We start from the raw sequence: 17,219 nt of genomic DNA, 5'->3' as shown, positions 1-17,219 counted from the left end.
ACTCCCAGGACTCCTTAACGACCTTAGCCACCGACTTCCCGAGGAAGGGGTCACGTCACGGCAGCTGAAGCCAGAACACGACTGGACGAGTTTCCTGAGGCTGCCGTATCAACACTGCACAAACAGGGGGCCTTAAACAACAGAAATGTATGTATTCCTTCTCTCATTGTTCTGGAGGCCAGAAGCCAGCCATCAAGGTGCCAGCAGGGCCGTGGTCTCTCAGAAGCTCTGGGTGGCAATCTATTCCATGTCCTTCTCTTGGCTTCTGGCGTGGCTGGCAAGGCTTGCTGCCCCTTAGCTCTGCAGACACATCACTCTAAAAGCTGTAAAAGCTGCCTCAGTCATCACATGGCATGTCTCCTGTGTGTCTCTCCTCTTGTAAGGACAGAAGTCACACTGGGTTAAGGGCCCAACCTACTCCAGTGTGACCTCAGCTTAACTACTTATACCTACAAAGGCCCTATCTCCACATGAGGTCACATTCACTGGCATCAGGGGTCAGGACTTCAATATACACTTTTGGGGACACAATTCAATCTACATCAGTGACCCAAAAAGCCCGTAAAGTTTATCTTCTCCTGGAAGCCTTCATCTAATAGCAGCAATTTCCTTGCACAGCTCCATCTGTGCTTCCTACTTAGTTTGCAAAACAAATAAACAAACAAAAAAACAACTAAAAGTACATTGTTTAGGGATAAAGACGTTAAAAAGGCAGAGGAATGATTAACACTGAAAGTCAGAAAGTAGCTCCCTCTGGGGGGAGCAAGCAGTGCCCAGAAGGATCTTTAAAGTGTTTTTAATGCCCTGTGTCTTAACCCAGGAGCTAGATTCATAGTTATTTATCTTATTAACCTCTAAATTATATCCATATGTTCTATGCATTCTTCTATGGGTACGACGCATTTCACACTTTTAAAAATTACAATGCATTTCATACTTTTAAAAATTAAGTATAGGGATTAAAAAGACAAACCTATGAGCACAAAGAAGAGGTGAGCAGATGACAGCAATGAAAGCATATGAGTAACTGGCAAGTGACTAAGACCAGGAGAGCCAAAACCTAAGGCAGGCTAGACTCTGGCGGCTCCAAAGAGATTCTGAGGCAGCCAAGGGTGGAAGCTCTGTCCTGAAAACAGGGAAATTCAGGTGAAGTTTAACAATGGCGTGGTCAGCTCCTGGTCCTCCCTATGAGGCTTCTAGGATGTAGGCAGGCAGGTTACTACTTCCCAGGAAAGGAAAGCTGGGAAATAGGGAAATAAAGAAAATTAAGGGGATCCAGCTACAGCAAGGGTCTTTGGCAAACTACAGACCCCACAGGCCAAATCCAGCCTGCTTTTGTAAATACATGTTATTGGCATACAGCGACGCCCATTCATCATGTATCATGTACGCTGCTCTCACACTGCACAGCAGGGCTGGCCTGCAAAGCCACAGCTACTTACTATCTGACCCTTTACGGAAAAGGCTTGCAAATCTCTGGTCTAGAGTGTCCAATATCCAAACAAGAGGGGTGCTCTAAAGAGACAAACCAGAGAAAACAGAAGCTAGGAAATTCCAGAACTCAAGAAGGAGCGTTTCAGGGACTTCCCTGGTGGTCCAGTGGCTAAGACTCTGCACTCTCTATGCAGGGGGCCTGGGTTCAATCCCTGGTCAGGGAACTAGATCAAGCATATCATAACTAAAGATCCTGCATGTCGCAAAGAAGATCCCATGTGCCACAACTAAGACCCAATGCAGCCAAATAAATAAATAAATATTATTTAAAAAAAAAAAAAAAAAAGAAGGAGCATTTCAAATGGCAAGGCCCACAGATCAAAGGCCCAGCCCCAGGTAAGAAAAGCCCCACATGTGGAATCATCACTAGGTAATATCAGAACACTGGCAACAAAGACCGGACCCCACTAGTGTCCAAAGAAGCAGATAGGAAAATGTGCAGAGTCCAAACAGGCAATTCACAAACAACTAGGAAACAGGAAAAATGTTTAACTTCACCTGTCATCAAAGAAATGTAAATAAAAAACAAGGCTTCATTTTACAGCCATCAGATTAGCAAAACCAGTTAAAGTATGGTTAGTAGCAAACTCCACCAAAGATACAGGAGAGAAGCTGCCTTGCTCCTGCCGTGGGAAGACGGATTCCAGCACTTCTGGGTGGAATCAACTGTTCCCGGGAGCGCTCACACACAGGCATCCTCCGGCCACGCTGACCCACACTAACCCCAGCTGCTCTTTCTGCAGGGTGTCACCTAACTACACAGATGTCCACGTGACTTCACTCCTGCTCAGCTCAGTGTCCAGTATGCTGTATGTCCTCAACAAACCTGTCCATCAAAGCCACGACCCAAACCATGTACAGCCACCCTCAGGGACTAAGAGATACAAAGAAAACATCTAGGTTCCTTCTGGAATCCCCAAAAGGAAAACAAAAATCCAAACTCAGATGTATGAAAGGATGTTCATATTGGACAAATAAAAAAAAATACAGCCCAGCCATTTTTGTACCTCTCTCCCTTGCTGTTTTCTTCCACATGCCCACGTGCTCCTTGGAGCTGTGGCCCCAGGAGCTGGAGAGCGAGGCCAACACTTACCTGGTACCGGTCAAGGATTCTGAAGTCCTGACAGGTCGTCCTATACATGGCTTGTCCAGTTGGAAGCCTGGAAACTCCTTCTTTGGCCCCATAAATCCCGTCCACTAACAGAAGCGCGGCATTCACAACCTGATCCAGGTCAAAGAGCGGCAGCCCCCGGTCCCTCTTCGCCTGCCGGACAATCAGCTTCCGCTTCAGCCGCCGGGCCTCCGGGGTCATGGCCACGGCCCCAGGACAGGCTTCCAGCCGCTTGAGGAGCAGCTTCTCCTCGTAGATGCTCACAGGGGTGAACCTGGGCCCTTTGGGCTTCCGGTCCTTCTCCAGCACGGGCTTCCTTTTCTCTCGAGCCCTTGTTTGCAAGGACGTGTTGGAGTCTGTGTCCTCGCTGTCGATGTCCATCCTGTCGGGCTTCTCCTCCTCACTCTCCACCTCCTGCTTGATCTGCTCAGGGGCTCTGACCTTCTTCCTGCCTCCAACCCCTGGCCCCGAGGCAGCCGAGCCGGGAGGGGGTGGGAGGTACTCCATCCCAGGGTCGATGACACCATCGCCTTCCATCTCATCGTCATCTGCGCAGAGCAGAAAGCAGGAGGGGAATGCAGACCCACCGCCCACAGGGACAGCGCACACACTGCCATCAGAGCCACACACAACCCAAGAGACGCGAGGACGGGCCGTCTTACCGTGAAACAAGGCTTGTGGCGGCATCACGTCTGGAATCAGATCGGCTTCTGAGAGCAGGCTGGGCGTGGCTGAGTGAGAGGCAGGGGTCCCAGGGGCAGAGAAATCCAGAGACGGGGAAGGAGATGGGCTTGTCAGCGGGGTGCGGTCGGAGGAGCTCAGGGACGAGAAGTCGATCACTTCTCCTTTTTCCAGAATCACATCCGGCCTACGTCCTCGGCTGATGAACTTCACAGGCGTCGAGGAGGTGCTGCGGTCAAGAAAGCCAGCCGCCTCTTTCTGGGCTCTCCGGATGTCCTTCGCTTCCTGAGTGCGAGACCTTTTCTCTTTCAATTCCATGGCAGATTCCACAGGATTCCGACTCACCCGCTTTCTAAGTCCCTCGACAGTAATGATGGGATCTAAAGTTGGTTTCGAGGCTGCTGGAAAAGAATAAATATCTAAATTTTTTAATAGCTATTCAATGTTAGCTTCTTCTTCTACCTTACTGTGACTCTACTTCCATGTTTGAAAGAGATAAATGTTCAATGAATGCCCTAAACTAAGATTTAGATTTCTCTTAACCAGGAAAAAGGAATTATAATGCAAACATAAACACTTCTGCACCATCTTTCTCCTACTGGAATTGGTAAACGTTAAAAGTTTGATAATGCTCAGAGAGTGTAGGGGGAAAATGGATAGTTCATGCCTTTTTGATAGGGCATAAATTTTATTACAACTTTTTGGAGGGTAATTTGGCAATATGATTAAAATTCTGAATAAATATGCCCTTTGATACAGCAACCTATTTCCAGGAATTTATCACAAAAAACTGGCAAATGTGTGTAATTACAGTATTGTTTAAATACCAAAAAAGGACAGAAATAACCAAAATGTCCATCAACAGGATAAAGGTTTAATAAATTATCACACAGCCATTCAATGGAATGCAATGAAATAAAAGAAAATAGGGTAGATCTACATGTACTGTTATGGGAAGATGTCCAATGTATACTGGTAAGTGGGGAAAAAAATGGAGAACAAGTAATATAGTATGAATCAGTTTATGGGGGTTTTTTTAGTAAAAAAAATGCTTCAATATGCAGAGAGGACTTCTGAAAGCTTCACAAGAGACAGCAGTGGCTCCGCTGGAGTGAATCTGCAGGCAGGGTGGGCATGTGGGGAACTTTCAGACTTTACACCTTCAATGCTATGAGATTTGTTTCCAATTATATTTTGAAAACTTTAAAAGGTCATTAAAAATTTTTCAGATAAAAAAATCAGATCAATGTGTGATATAAGGAGCTACTGTTAATTTTTTACAAGTGTGAAAATGGCATTATGGTTAGGCTACAAAAGAGAGTCCTTATGGATAAGAGATAAATCATGAAATATTTAAGAAGGAAGTGCTGATGCCTGGAAGTTGCTTCTAAATAATCTGAGGGTGGGGATGTGTGGAGGGTTGAGAGAAAGGACCCAGGGGCCAAGATAAAATGAGATTGGGACGTCCCAGGTGGTCCAGTGGTTAAGAATCCGCCTTCCAATGCAGGGGACGAGGGTTTGATCCCTGGTTGGGGAACTAAGATCCCACATGCTGAGGAGGAACTAAGACCCGCAACTAAGACCCAACACAGCCTAATAAATAAATAAATATTTAAAACAAAAAAACAAAAAAACCAAGATTGCCAGTGTTAACTGCTGAAGTAAAGACAAAGGTACCAGGGGATTCGCTATATTACTTCACTATATTACTTCACATTTGTATATTTAAAATTTTCCATACTAAAAAGATTAAAACCATAAATAAACAGATTGAAAATAGACAACCTTTCAGATACTAAAGGAAATTTATTAAACTGGTAACTTGATTAGGCAGTTATAAAACATTTTTTGTATAATATTTATTTACGGCATAAAAAACTGTGTTAGAATAAAACTGTGGGGCAGAGCAGCTCCGGGGAGGCAAGGGCTCCGTGCCTGGTCAAAGCGGATTGTCTACACTGGCACCTCTCAGCTCACGACAGTACCTTTCACTTTCAGAGTGGAGATGGACAGCTTCTCTCCCTCGGGTTTCAGGGTAGGGGGCCTGTTGTGGACGAGCTTCCACCATCCCGGTTCTCCAAATTCCTGAGCTCCTGAGCGGAAGTACGTGGGGCTCCCCACGCTAAGGCAGCCCGCCACCGTGCTCCACCAGGTGGAGGTCTTTTTCCTGGAGAGTCCAAGAATTTAAAAATTATTGGCTTTTCAACTCTATCCTTACATAGACAGTGCAGTCTCTGCCTCCAAGTCTGTGATAGGCTATGGAACTTCCCCTCTTTGAAGGAACAGAGCACAATGGATAAGGGAGAGGCTCGGGGTTCTGCGTGGCTTCAAATCCCAGCTCCACCACCTTCTAGCTGCCTCAGTTTCTTCATCTTTAAAATTAGGATAATAGAATGTGCAAGACTGCTGTGGCGATTAAATGAAGTTAATTCAAACAAAGCTCATAAAACACTTCTTATCCATGATTATGGAGTTCTACAGGCTAATTTTATTTAACTTGAGCTGCTTTTATGTATGAGTTAAACACAACTCTCAGGAAAGAAAGCAGGAGAGTCATTAGCCCTGGTAAACAGTTCATTTTACCCATGGAGGAGGATGCATCCCTCAGTCTGCTACTTGCCTTCGCATAGTAGAGTAGGAATAAAACTATATGGTATGTCCCACAAACACAGAGTTGAACCTTGGGGGAATTACCAACTCTGACCAAACCCCCCCAAAATACAGCAAGCGTTTCAAAATAACTACACAACAGTGTATACAACAAAAATTTTAAATGATATGTAAAATGTCAACTATTCAGGTTCCTGTTAAAAGTGATTTTTAAGGAAACTGTTCTATTTCCACCTTGAAAACATAAATCAATGACCGGAAATCCTAAAGAACAGTTCTTCATAAGAAAGTCAGTCTAACAGATGAAAAATACTGCTAGGGAGGCAAGAGAAAAAAGTATCCTTAGGAACAGAGATGTACTAGAAAAATACAAACCAAAAGAACCCCACAAAAAACAAAAAAACTTTATAAAGGCATGACCACATATCTGAGACAGGAGAATGACCCCCAGCATTGTGGGTCAGAGCAGAACGAGGTCTCACCTCGTTCTGACCTTTCTAGGCCCCCCTCCTGTTGCCCAGCGGTCTGACCAGAACGAACCCATCCCACTTGCTTTCTTACACTGCCCAACACTGTCCCACAGGCCCCTTGGGATCTGTTCACTTTTCTTCCCATTGTCCTATTTGGCTTTGAATCCCTCTGGTGAACTTTCCATTTCAGTTATTGTACTTTTCAGCTCCAGGACTTCTTATCTCTTTATTGATATTTCTGTTTTGTCCATACATTGCTTCCCTGATGTTCTCCACCTCTTCCTTTAGTTCTCTGGGCATCTCTAAGACAGCTCTTTAAAGTCTTTGTCCAGTAAGTCCACCATTAGGTCTTTTTCAGGGGCAATTTCTGTTAGTTTATTTTTTTCCTTTGAATGGGCCATACTTTCCTTGTTCTTTGTATTCCTTGTGTTTTGTTGGACAGTGGACATTTGAATCTAATAATGTGTTAACTCTGGACACCAGACTCTCCTCCTTCCCCGGGGTTTACTGGTTTTTGACAGCTGCAGGCTGTCTCTGTGCCAAAGATCAGCCGGAGCAGAAACTCAACGTCCTCTCAGTCCATGTCTAAGCCTGTGCCTCCCCCGGACATGCAGGGTGGCTAATTCCCCTGTATATGTGGGTGCTTTTGAATGTCTTAGTCTTCAACGTCTGGCTCCAAAAAGGGGACAAAGAGGAAAGTGAAAGTGGGGAGGTAGGTGCCAACCCTATAAGTCCCTTTAAAGTCACCTCAGCCAGACGGGGAGGGGCTTGCAACAATGGAGGAGGTGCAACAACAAAGGCCGCCCACGCCTTTATCAGCACCTCTGTGATCAGAAGCAGCAGTCAGTGATCAGCACAGATATGATATTTGGAGGACAGCGTCCTTTGTGTCCACCCCGGATCCCATACTGTATGCAAGCTGCTCCAGGAATATGTGCATGGCTGTCTGCCACAGTTAAAACTGGCCAACGCTGATTGTAATTTATGGTCCAAGGCTTCCTCTGGAAGTTGCAAGCCTTCAGCTGACTCCAGAGTTCCAATAAAGTTACACTGGATTCTGCCAATGCAACTGCTACCTAGGTGGGCAGACAGATTTCTGGTGCTTCCCACTCTGCCATCTTCCCAGAACCCTCATCATACAGGCATAGCTCATGTTACTGCACTTCACAGATACTGTGTTTTTTAAAAACTGAAGGTTTGTGGTAACCCTGAATCAAGCAAGTCTATCGGTGCCATTTTTCCAAAAACATCTGCTCACTTCATGTCTGTGTGTCATATTTTAGATCTTGTAGTATTTCAAAGTTTTCCATTATTATTGTATTTGTTATGGTGATCTGTGATCGGTGACTTCTGATGTTACTCCTACAACTTGCTGAAGTCCAGACTATGGTTAGCATCTTTTAGCAATAAAGTATTTTTTTTCATTTATTTTTTATTTTTGGCTGAGTTGGGTCTTTGTTGCTGTGTGTGGGCTTTCTCTAGTTGCAGCGAGCGGGGTCTATTCTTTGTTGCAGTGCACGGGCTTCTCATTGCGGTGGCTTCTCTTGTTGCAGAGCACAGGCTCTAGGCATGCAGGCTTCAGTAGTTGCGGCTTGCGAGTTCTAGAGCACAGGCTCAGTAGTTGTGGTGCACAGCCTTAGTTGCTCCGCGGCATGTGGGATCTTCCCAGACCAGGGCTCAAACCCGTGTCCCCTGCATTGGCAAGCGAATTCTTAACCACTGAGCCACCAGGGAAGCCTAAGTATTTTATAATTAAGGTGTGTACACTGCTTTTTTAAAAATAATGCTATGCATACTTAACAGACTACAGCATAATGTGAACATAACTTTTATATGCAGTGGGAAATCAAAAATTCATGTGACTCACTTTATTGTGATATTTACTTTACAACAGCAGTCTGGAACTGAACCTGCAACATCTCTGAGACATGCCTGTATAATATTTTTAATTTTAAATACTATGAATGTGTTTTATCATATTTCATCAAACATAAGGTCCACTGACTTTAAGACACACCGTTTTGTGTACAAGAAGGAAAACTAGCTATCAAGTAAGCTATGACACACCATCACTTCTAAGATGTATCCAGCTGTCAGAGATGTCAAAGTGTGAAAAACTGTTTATCTTAAAATCAATGAAATATGGTAATAGAAAAAATATCCAAACTATTCTTCACTAATCAAAATTATAACTTTGGGAAAAATTCAAGGCCAGGACTGTAAAACCAGATTAAATGACCACATATAAAATAGCAATTAAACTGTAGTAATTAAGCTTTTGTGTACTTTTTAACTTGCTTCTACAATAGGTACACAAAGTTATTTAGGTTAGCCCTTAATAAACCTTTATACATTTAAACCTTAATAAAATATTAAGGACATATAAGATCTGAAAGAAAATGTATTCAAATTTAAAACTTCACTATACAGTACACTATTCTCTCAGATCCTATGGCAAATGAGAAATGGTTAACATTAAGAATTTTAAAGTATGCTCCATGGATAGCAGACTAAATCTTTAGCAGCTATGAGAAATGTTTAATTGCGGAGGCAGTGAGTCTGTGTTTTCATACATGGACACATCTGAGCACTGGAGACCACCTCAGGTGAGTGGTTTCGGGGCTTTTCCAATCACTGATGCTTAAAGCAGAGTTCCCAAAGGGAAGGACAGCACTGAGGCAGGAAACTGAGTGCCAAGGAGTCACAGCGTAATTTTTAATTCTCTTTCACTCCTCTGGTTAGATCAAGGAGAAAATTAGTTGCTTTAAATTCTCACTAACACAGTCTCCCTTTTTGATCAAGAAAGAGGCCTCACAAAAAACTCATAGTTTAACATCAAAAAAATGAACAATCCGATTAAAACATGGGCAGAAGATCTGAAAAGACATTTTTCCAAATAAGACATACAGATGGCTAACAGGTACATGAAAAGATGCTCAGCATCACTAATCATCAGGGACATGCAAATCAAAATCACAATGAGCTATCACCTCACACCTGTGAGAATGGCTATGATTAAAAAGACAACAAATAACAAATATTGGTGAGGATGTAGAGAAAAGGGAACCCTTGTGCACTACTGGTGGGAATGTAAATTGGTGCAGCCAATGCAAAACAGTATGGAGGGTCCTCAGAAAATTAAAAACAGAACTACCATATGATCTAGCAATTCCACTCCTGGGTACTTACCCGAAGAAAACAAAACACTAATTTGAACAGATATATGCACCCCTATGTTCACTGCAGCATTATTTACAATAGCCAAGACACGGAAGCAACCCAAGTGCCCATCAATAGATAAAAGGATAAAGAAGATATGAGGGGGAGACCTTCAAGGTGGTGGAGGAGTAAGACGTGGAGATCACCTTCCTCCCCACAAATACGTCAAAAAAACAATTACATGTGGAACAACTCCTACAGAACACCAACTGAATGCTGGCATAAGACCTCAGGCTTCCCAAAAGCCAAGAAAATCCCCACATACCTGGGTAGGGCAAAAGAAAAAACAAGAGACAAAAGAATAGGGACAGGACCTTCGCCTCTGGGAGGGAGATGTGAAGGAGGAAAAGTTTCCACATACTAGGAAGCCCCTTCGCAGGCGGAGACTGCGGGTGGTGGAGGGGGGAAGCTTCGGAGCCACAGAGGAGAGCACAGCAACAGGGGTGCAGAGGGAAAAGCAGAGATTCCCACACAGAGGATCAGTGCCAACCAGCACTCACCAGCCTGAGAAGCCTGTCTGCTCACCCATCGGGGCGGGTGGGAGCTGGGAGTTGAGGCTTGGGCTTTGGAGGTCAGACCTCAGGGAGAGGACTAGGGTTGGCTGCGTGAAGACAACCTGAAGGGGGCCAGTGCGCCACAGCTAGCCAGGAGGGAGACCAGGAAAAAGTCTGGACCTGCCGGAGAGGCAAGAGATCATAATTTCAGAGTGCACAAGGAGAAGGGCTTCTTGCTCTGTGTGCCCACAGACAGCAGAGCACCACCCAAGCGAGCTCCAGAGATGGGTGCAAGCCACAGCTATCATCTCGCACCCCAGAGACAGGCATGGACCACTACCGCTGCTGCCACTGCCACCAAGAATCCTGTGTGCGAGTGCAGGTCACTACCCACACCCCTCCAGGAGTCTGTGCAGCACGCCACTGCCAGGGTCCTGTGATCCAGGGCCAACTTCCCTGGGAGAGCACATGGCATGCCTCAGGCTGTTGCAACATCATGCTGGTCTCTGCTGCCACAGGCACGTCCCATGTTCCAATTATGACTACCGTACCCCTCCCTCCCTCTCCCTGGCTTGAGTGAGCAAGAGAGCCCTAATCAGCTGCTACTTTAACACCCTCCTGTCTGGGCAGGGAACAGAGGCCTGAGGGCAGCCTACACGCAGAGGTGGGACCAAAACCAAAGCTGAACCCCAGGAGCTGTGCGAACAAAGAAGAGAAAGGGAAATTTCTCCATGCAACCTCAGGAGCAGTGGAGTAAATCCCCTCAATCGGCTTGATAAACCCTGCATCTGTGGAATACATGCATGAAGAGACAACAAATGTTCCCAAAACTGAGGCGGTGGACTTTGGGAGCTACTGCAGTCTTGGGGTTTGCTTTCTGCATTTGATTAGTTTTTGGTGTTCTGTTTCTCTTAGTTTAGATTTTAGTGCTTGTTTTCATTGGTGGGTTTATTGGTTTGGTTGCTATCTTCCTTTTTTTTTGTTCTCTCTTTGTGAGTATGTGTGTGTGTGTGTGTATGTGTGTGTATGTTTCTTTGTGTGATTTTGTCTGTTATTTTTTATTTTTTGGCTGTGTTGGGTCTTTGTTGCTGTGTGCGGGCTTTCTCTAGTTGTGGTGAGCAGGGGCTACTCTTCATTGCAGTACATGGTGGCTTCTCTTATTGCAGAGCACGGGCTCTAAGGGCATGGGCTTCAGTAGCTGTTGGGCGTGAGCTCAGTAGTTGTGGCTTGTGGGTTCTAGAGCGCAGGCTCAGTACTTGTGGCGCACAGGCTTAGTTGCTCTGTGGCACATGGGATCTTCCCAGACCAGGGATCGAACCCACGTCCCCTGTACTGGCAGGCAGATTCTTAACCACTGCACCACCAGGGAAGTCCCTTGTCTGTTTAGTTTTGCTTTTACCATTTGTTTGGGGGCTCTGTTTTTAATTTTTTTCTTTCTTCCTTTTCTTCTGTGCTGTGAAGCTGGCAGGGTCTTGGTGCTCCGGCCGGGTGTCGGGCCTGAGCCTGCGAGGTGGGAGAGCCGAGTCCAGGACACTGGACCACCAGAGGCCTCCTGGCCCCATGTAATATTAATTGGAGAGAGCTCTCCCAGAGATCTCTGTCTCAACACTAAGACTCAGCTCCAGTGCTGGATGCCCCATACTAAACAACTAGCAAGACAGGAACACAACCCCACCCATTAGCAGAGAGGCTGCCTAAAGTCATACTAAGTTCATAGACACCCCAAAACACACCACTGGATGAGGCCCTGCCCAAAGAGCAACAAGATCCAGCCCCACCCACCAGAACACAGGCACCAGTCCCGCCCACCAGGAAGCATACCCAAGCCATTGAACCAACCTCACCCACTGGGGGCAGACGCCAGAAATAAGACGAACTACGAACCTGCAGCCTGCAAAAAGGAGACCCCAAACACAGTAAGTTAAACAAAATGAGAGAACAGAGAAATATGCAGCAGATGAGGGAGCAAGGTAAAAACCCACCAGACCTAACAAATGAAGAGGAAATAGGCAGTCTACCTGAAAAAGAATTCAGAGTAATGATAGTAAAGATGATCCAAAATCTCGGAAATCAAATGGAGAAAATTCAAGAAACCTTTAACAAAGATCTAGAAGAACTGAAGAGCAAACAAACAATAATGAACAACACAATAAATGAAATTAAAAATTCTCTAGAAGGAATCAATAGCAGAAAAACTGAAGCAGAAGAATGGAGAATAATGGAAATAACTGCCACAGAGCAGAATAAAGAAAAAAGAATGAAAAGAATTGAGAACAGTCTCAGAGCCCTCTAGGAAAACATTAAATGCACCAACATTCGAATTATAGAGGTCCCAGAAGAAGAAGAGAAAAAGAAAGAGTCTGAGAAAACATCTGAAGAGATTATAGTCGAAAACTTCCCTTACATGGCAAAGGAAATAGTCACTCAAATCCAAGAAGCGCAGAGTCCCATACAGGATAAGTCCAAGGAGAAACACGCCAAAAGACATATTAATCAAACTATCAAAAATTAAATGAAAAGAAAAAATATTAAAAGCAGCAAGGGAAAAGCAACAAACAACATACAAGGGAATCCCCATAAGGTTAACAGCTGATCTTTCGGCAGAAACTCTGCAAGCCAGAAGGGAGTGGCAGGACGTATTTAAAGTGATGAAAAGGAAAAACCTACAACCAAGATTACTGTACCCAGCAAGGATCTCATTCAGATTCGACACACAAATTAAAACTTTTTTTTTTTTTTGCGGTACGCGGGCCTCTCACTGTTGTGGCCTCTCCCGTTGCGGAGCACAGGCTCCGGACACGCAGGCTCAGCGGCCATGGCTCACGGGCCCAGCTGCTCCGTGGCATGTGGGGTCTTCCCGGACCGGGGCGCGAACCCGTGTCCCCTGCACCGGCAGGTGGATTCCCAACCACTGCGCCACCAGGGAAGCCCCAAATTAAAACCTTGAAGACAAGCATAAGTTAAGAGAATTCAGCACCACCAAACCAGTTTTACAACAAAAGCTAAAGGAACTTCTCTAGGCAGGAAACACAAGAGGAGGAAAAGACCTACAAAAACAAACCCAAAACAATTAAAAAAATGGTAATGGGAACATACATATCGATAATTACCTTAAATGTAAATGGATTAAATGCTCCAACCAAAAGACAGATTGGCTGAATGGATACAAAAACAAGACCCGTATAGATGCTGCCTACAAGAGACCCACTTCAGACCTAGGGACACGTACAGACTGAAAATGAGGGGACAGAAAAAGATATTCCATGCAAATGGAAATCAAAAGGAAGCTGGAGTGGGCTTCCCTAGTGGCGCAGGGGTTGAGAGTCCGCCTGCCGATGCAGGGGACATGGGTTCGTGCCCCGGTCCGGGAAGATCCTACATGCCGCAGAGCGGTTGGGCCCATGAGCCATGGCCGCTGAGCCTGCGTGTCCGGAGCCTGTGCTCTGCAATGGGAGAGGCCACAGCAGTGAGAGGCCCGCCTACTGCAAAAAAAAAAAAAAGAAAGCTGGAGTAGCAATACTCACATCAGAAAAAACAGACTTTAAAATAAAGAGACAAAGAAGGACACTACATAATGATCAAGGGATCAATCCAAGAAGAAAATATAACAATTGTAAATATTTATGCACCCAGCATAGGAGCACCTCAATACATAAGGCAAATGCTAACAGCCATAAAAAGGGAAATCGACAGTAACACAATAATAGTAGGGGCCTTTAACACCCCACTTTCACGAATGGACAGATCATCCAAAATGAAAATAAATAAGGAAACACAAGCTTTAAATGACACATCAGACCAGATAGTTTTAATTGTTATTTATAGGACATTCCACCCAAAAACAGAATACACTTTCTTCTCAAGTGCACATGAAACATTCTCCAGGATAGATCATATCTTGGGTCACGAATCAAGCCTCAGTAAATTTAAGAAAACTGAAATTGTATCAAGTATCTTTTCCAACCACAACATTATGAGACTAGATATCAATTACAGGAAAAAGAACTGTAAAAAATACAAACACATGGAGGCTAAACAATACACTACTAAATAACCAAGAATCACTGAAGAAATCAAAGAGGAAGTTTAAAAATACCTAGAAACAAATGACAATGAAAATACGATGACCCAAAACCTATGGGATGCAGCAAAAGCAGTTCTAAGAGGGAAGTTTATAGCAATACAATCCTACCTGAAGAAACAAGAAAACTCTCAAATAAACAACCTAAACTTACTCCTAAAGCAATAAGAGAAAGAACAAAAAAACCCCAAAGTTAGCAGAAGGAAAGAAATCATAAAGATCAGATCAGAAATAGATGAAAAAGAAATGAAGGAAACAATAGCAAAGATCAATAAAACTAAAAGCTGGTTATTTGAGAAAATAAACAAAATATTGATAAACCATTAGCCAGACTCATCAAGAAAAAAAGGGAGAAGACGCAAATCAACAGAATTAGAATGAAAAAGGAGAAGTAACAACTGACACTGCAGAAATACAAAGGATCATGAGAGACTACCACAAGCAACTATATGCCAATAACATGGACAACCTGGAAGAAATGGACAAATTCTTAGAAAAGTACAACCTTCCAAGACTGAACCAGGAAGAAATAGAAAATATGAACAGACCAATCACAAGCACTGAAATTGGGATTAAAAATCTTCCAACAAACAAAAGTCCAGGACCAGATGGCTTCACAGGCTAATTCTATCAAACATTTAGAGAAGAGCTAACACCTACCCTTCTCAAACTCTTCCAAAATATAGCAGAGGGAGTAACATTCCCAAACTCATTCTACTAGGCCACCATCACCCTGATACCAAAACCATACAAAGATATCACAAAAAAAGAAAACTACGGGCCAGTATCACTGATGAACATAGATGCAAAGCTCCTCAACAAAATACTAGCAAACAGAATCCAACAGCACATTAAAAGGATCATATAGCATGATCAAGTGGGGTTTATCCCAGGAATGCAAGGATTCTTCAATATACACAAATCAAACAATGTGATACACCACATTAACATACTGAAGGAGAAAAACCATATGATCATCTCAATAGATGCAGAAAAAGCTTTCGACAAAATTCAACATCCGTTTATGATAAAAACTCTCCAGACAGTGGGCACAGAGGGAACCTATCTCAACATAATAAAGGCCATATATGACAGACCCACAGCCAACATCATTCTCAATGGTGAAAAACTGAAACCATTTCCTCTGAGATCAGGAACAAGACAAGGATGTCCATTCTCACCACTATTATTCAACATAGTTTTGGAAATTTTAGCCACGGCAATCAGAGAAGAAAAAGAAATAAAAGGAATAAAAATTGGAAAAGAAGTAAAACTGTCACTGTTTGTAGATAACATGATACTATACATAGAGAATCCTAAAGATGCTACCAGAAAACTACTAGAGCTAATCAATGAATTTGGTAAAGTAGCAGGATACAAAATTAATGCACAGAAATCTCTCACATTCCTATACAATAACATTGAAAAATTTGAGAGAGAAATTAAGGAAACACTCCCACTTACCATTGCAACAAAAAGAATAAAATACCTAGAGATAAACCTACCTAAGGAGAAAGGCCTATATGCAGAAAACTATAAGACACTGATAAAAGAAATCAAAGACAATACAAACAGATGGAGAGATATACCATGTTCTTGGATTGGAAGAATCAACGCTGTGAAAATGACTATACGGCCCAAAGCAATCTACAGATTCAATGCAATCCCTATCAAACTACCAATGGTATTTGTCACAGAACTAGAACAAAAAAATTTTACAATTTGTATGGAAATACAAAAGACCCCAAATGGCCAAAGCAATCTTGAGAAAGAAAAACAGAGCTGGAGGAATCAGCCTCCCTGACTTCAGACTACACTACAAAGCTACAGTAATCAAGACAGTATGGTACTGGCACAAAAACAGAAATATAGATCAATGGAACAAGACAGAAAGCCCAAAGATACACCCACGCACCTATGGTCATCTTATCTTTGATAAAGGAGGCAAAAACATACAATGGCGAAAAGACAGCCTCTTCAGTAAATGGTGCTGGGAAAACTGGACAGCTACATGTAAAAGAATGAAATTAGAACACTTCCTAACACCATACACAAAAATAAACTCAAAATGAATTAAAGACCGAAATGTATGGCCAGACAGTAAAAAAACTCTTAGAAGGGACTTCCCTGGTGGCACAGTTGTTAAGAATCTGCCTGCCAATGCAGGAGACACGGGTTCGAGCCCTGGTCAGGCAAGATCCCACATGCCATGGAGCAACTAAGCCCGTGTGCCACAACTACTGAGCATGCGCTCTACAGCCCGCGAGCCACAACTACTGAAACCCACACACCCTAGAGCCCATGCTCAATGAGAAGCCACTGAAATGAGAAGCCCGTGCACTGCAATGAAGCGTAGCCCCCTCTCACTGCAACCAGAGAAAGCCCACATGCAGTAACAAAGACCCAACACAGCCAAAAATAAATTAATTAATTAATTAAAAAAGAAACTCTTAGAGGAAAACATAGGAAGAACACTCTTTGACATAAATCACAGCAAGATCCTTTTTGACCCACCTCCTAGAGAAATAGAAATAAAAACAAACAAATGGGACCTAATGAAACTTAAAAGCTTTTGCACAGCAAAGGAAACCATAAACAAGACCAAAAGACAACCCTCAGAATGGGAGAAAATATTTGCAAACCAAGCAACTGACAAAGGATTAACCTCCAAAATATACAAGCAGCTCATGCAAGTCAATATCAAAAAAAACAAACAACCCAATCCAAAAATAGGCAGAAGATCTAAACAGACATTTCTCCAAAGAAGATATAGATTGCCAACAAACACATGAAAGGATGCTCAACATCACTAATCATTAGAGAAATGCAAATCAAAACTACAATGAGGTATCACCTCACACCGGTCAGAATGGCCATCACCAAAAAATCTACAAACAATAAATGCTGGAGAGGGTGTGGAGGAAATGGAACCCTCTTGCACTGTTGGTGGGAATGTAAATTGATACAACCACTACGAAGAACAGTATGGAAGTTCCTTAAAAAACTAAAAGTAGAACTACTATTTGACCCAGCAATCCTACTACTGGGCATATACCCTG

At 43.4% G+C, this 17,219-nt stretch overlaps 1 protein-coding gene across 5 annotated transcripts in view; it reads right to left on the bottom strand.

Moving 5' to 3' along the window:
- KAT14 (lysine acetyltransferase 14) overlaps positions 1-17,219 on the bottom strand; it is a 41,020-nt gene that overhangs the window by 12,702 nt on the left and 11,099 nt on the right. For 4 of the 5 annotated variants that reach the window (XM_027118248.1, XM_027118245.1, XM_027118249.1 and 1 more), the window contains exons 4-6: positions 5,272-5,453; positions 3,268-3,687; positions 2,588-3,153 (exon numbers count right to left, since the gene is read on the bottom strand). In XM_027118248.1, the coding sequence (XP_026974049.1) occupies positions 2,588-3,153; positions 3,268-3,687; positions 5,272-5,453 (1,168 nt within the window). The remainder of the gene's footprint in view (positions 1-2,587; positions 3,154-3,267; positions 3,688-5,271; positions 5,454-17,219) is intronic. The other variant, XM_027118246.1, reaches the window with a different exon arrangement.

Source organism: Aethalodelphis obliquidens, unplaced genomic scaffold, assembly GCF_003676395.1.
Source record: "Aethalodelphis obliquidens isolate GAN/ISIS:26980383/991018 unplaced genomic scaffold, ASM367639v1 scaffold18, whole genome shotgun sequence".
Lineage (NCBI taxonomy): Eukaryota > Metazoa > Chordata > Mammalia > Artiodactyla > Delphinidae > Aethalodelphis > Aethalodelphis obliquidens.
Note: the sequence above shows the minus strand (reverse complement) of the source record. Positions and strands in the feature narration are given on the sequence as shown.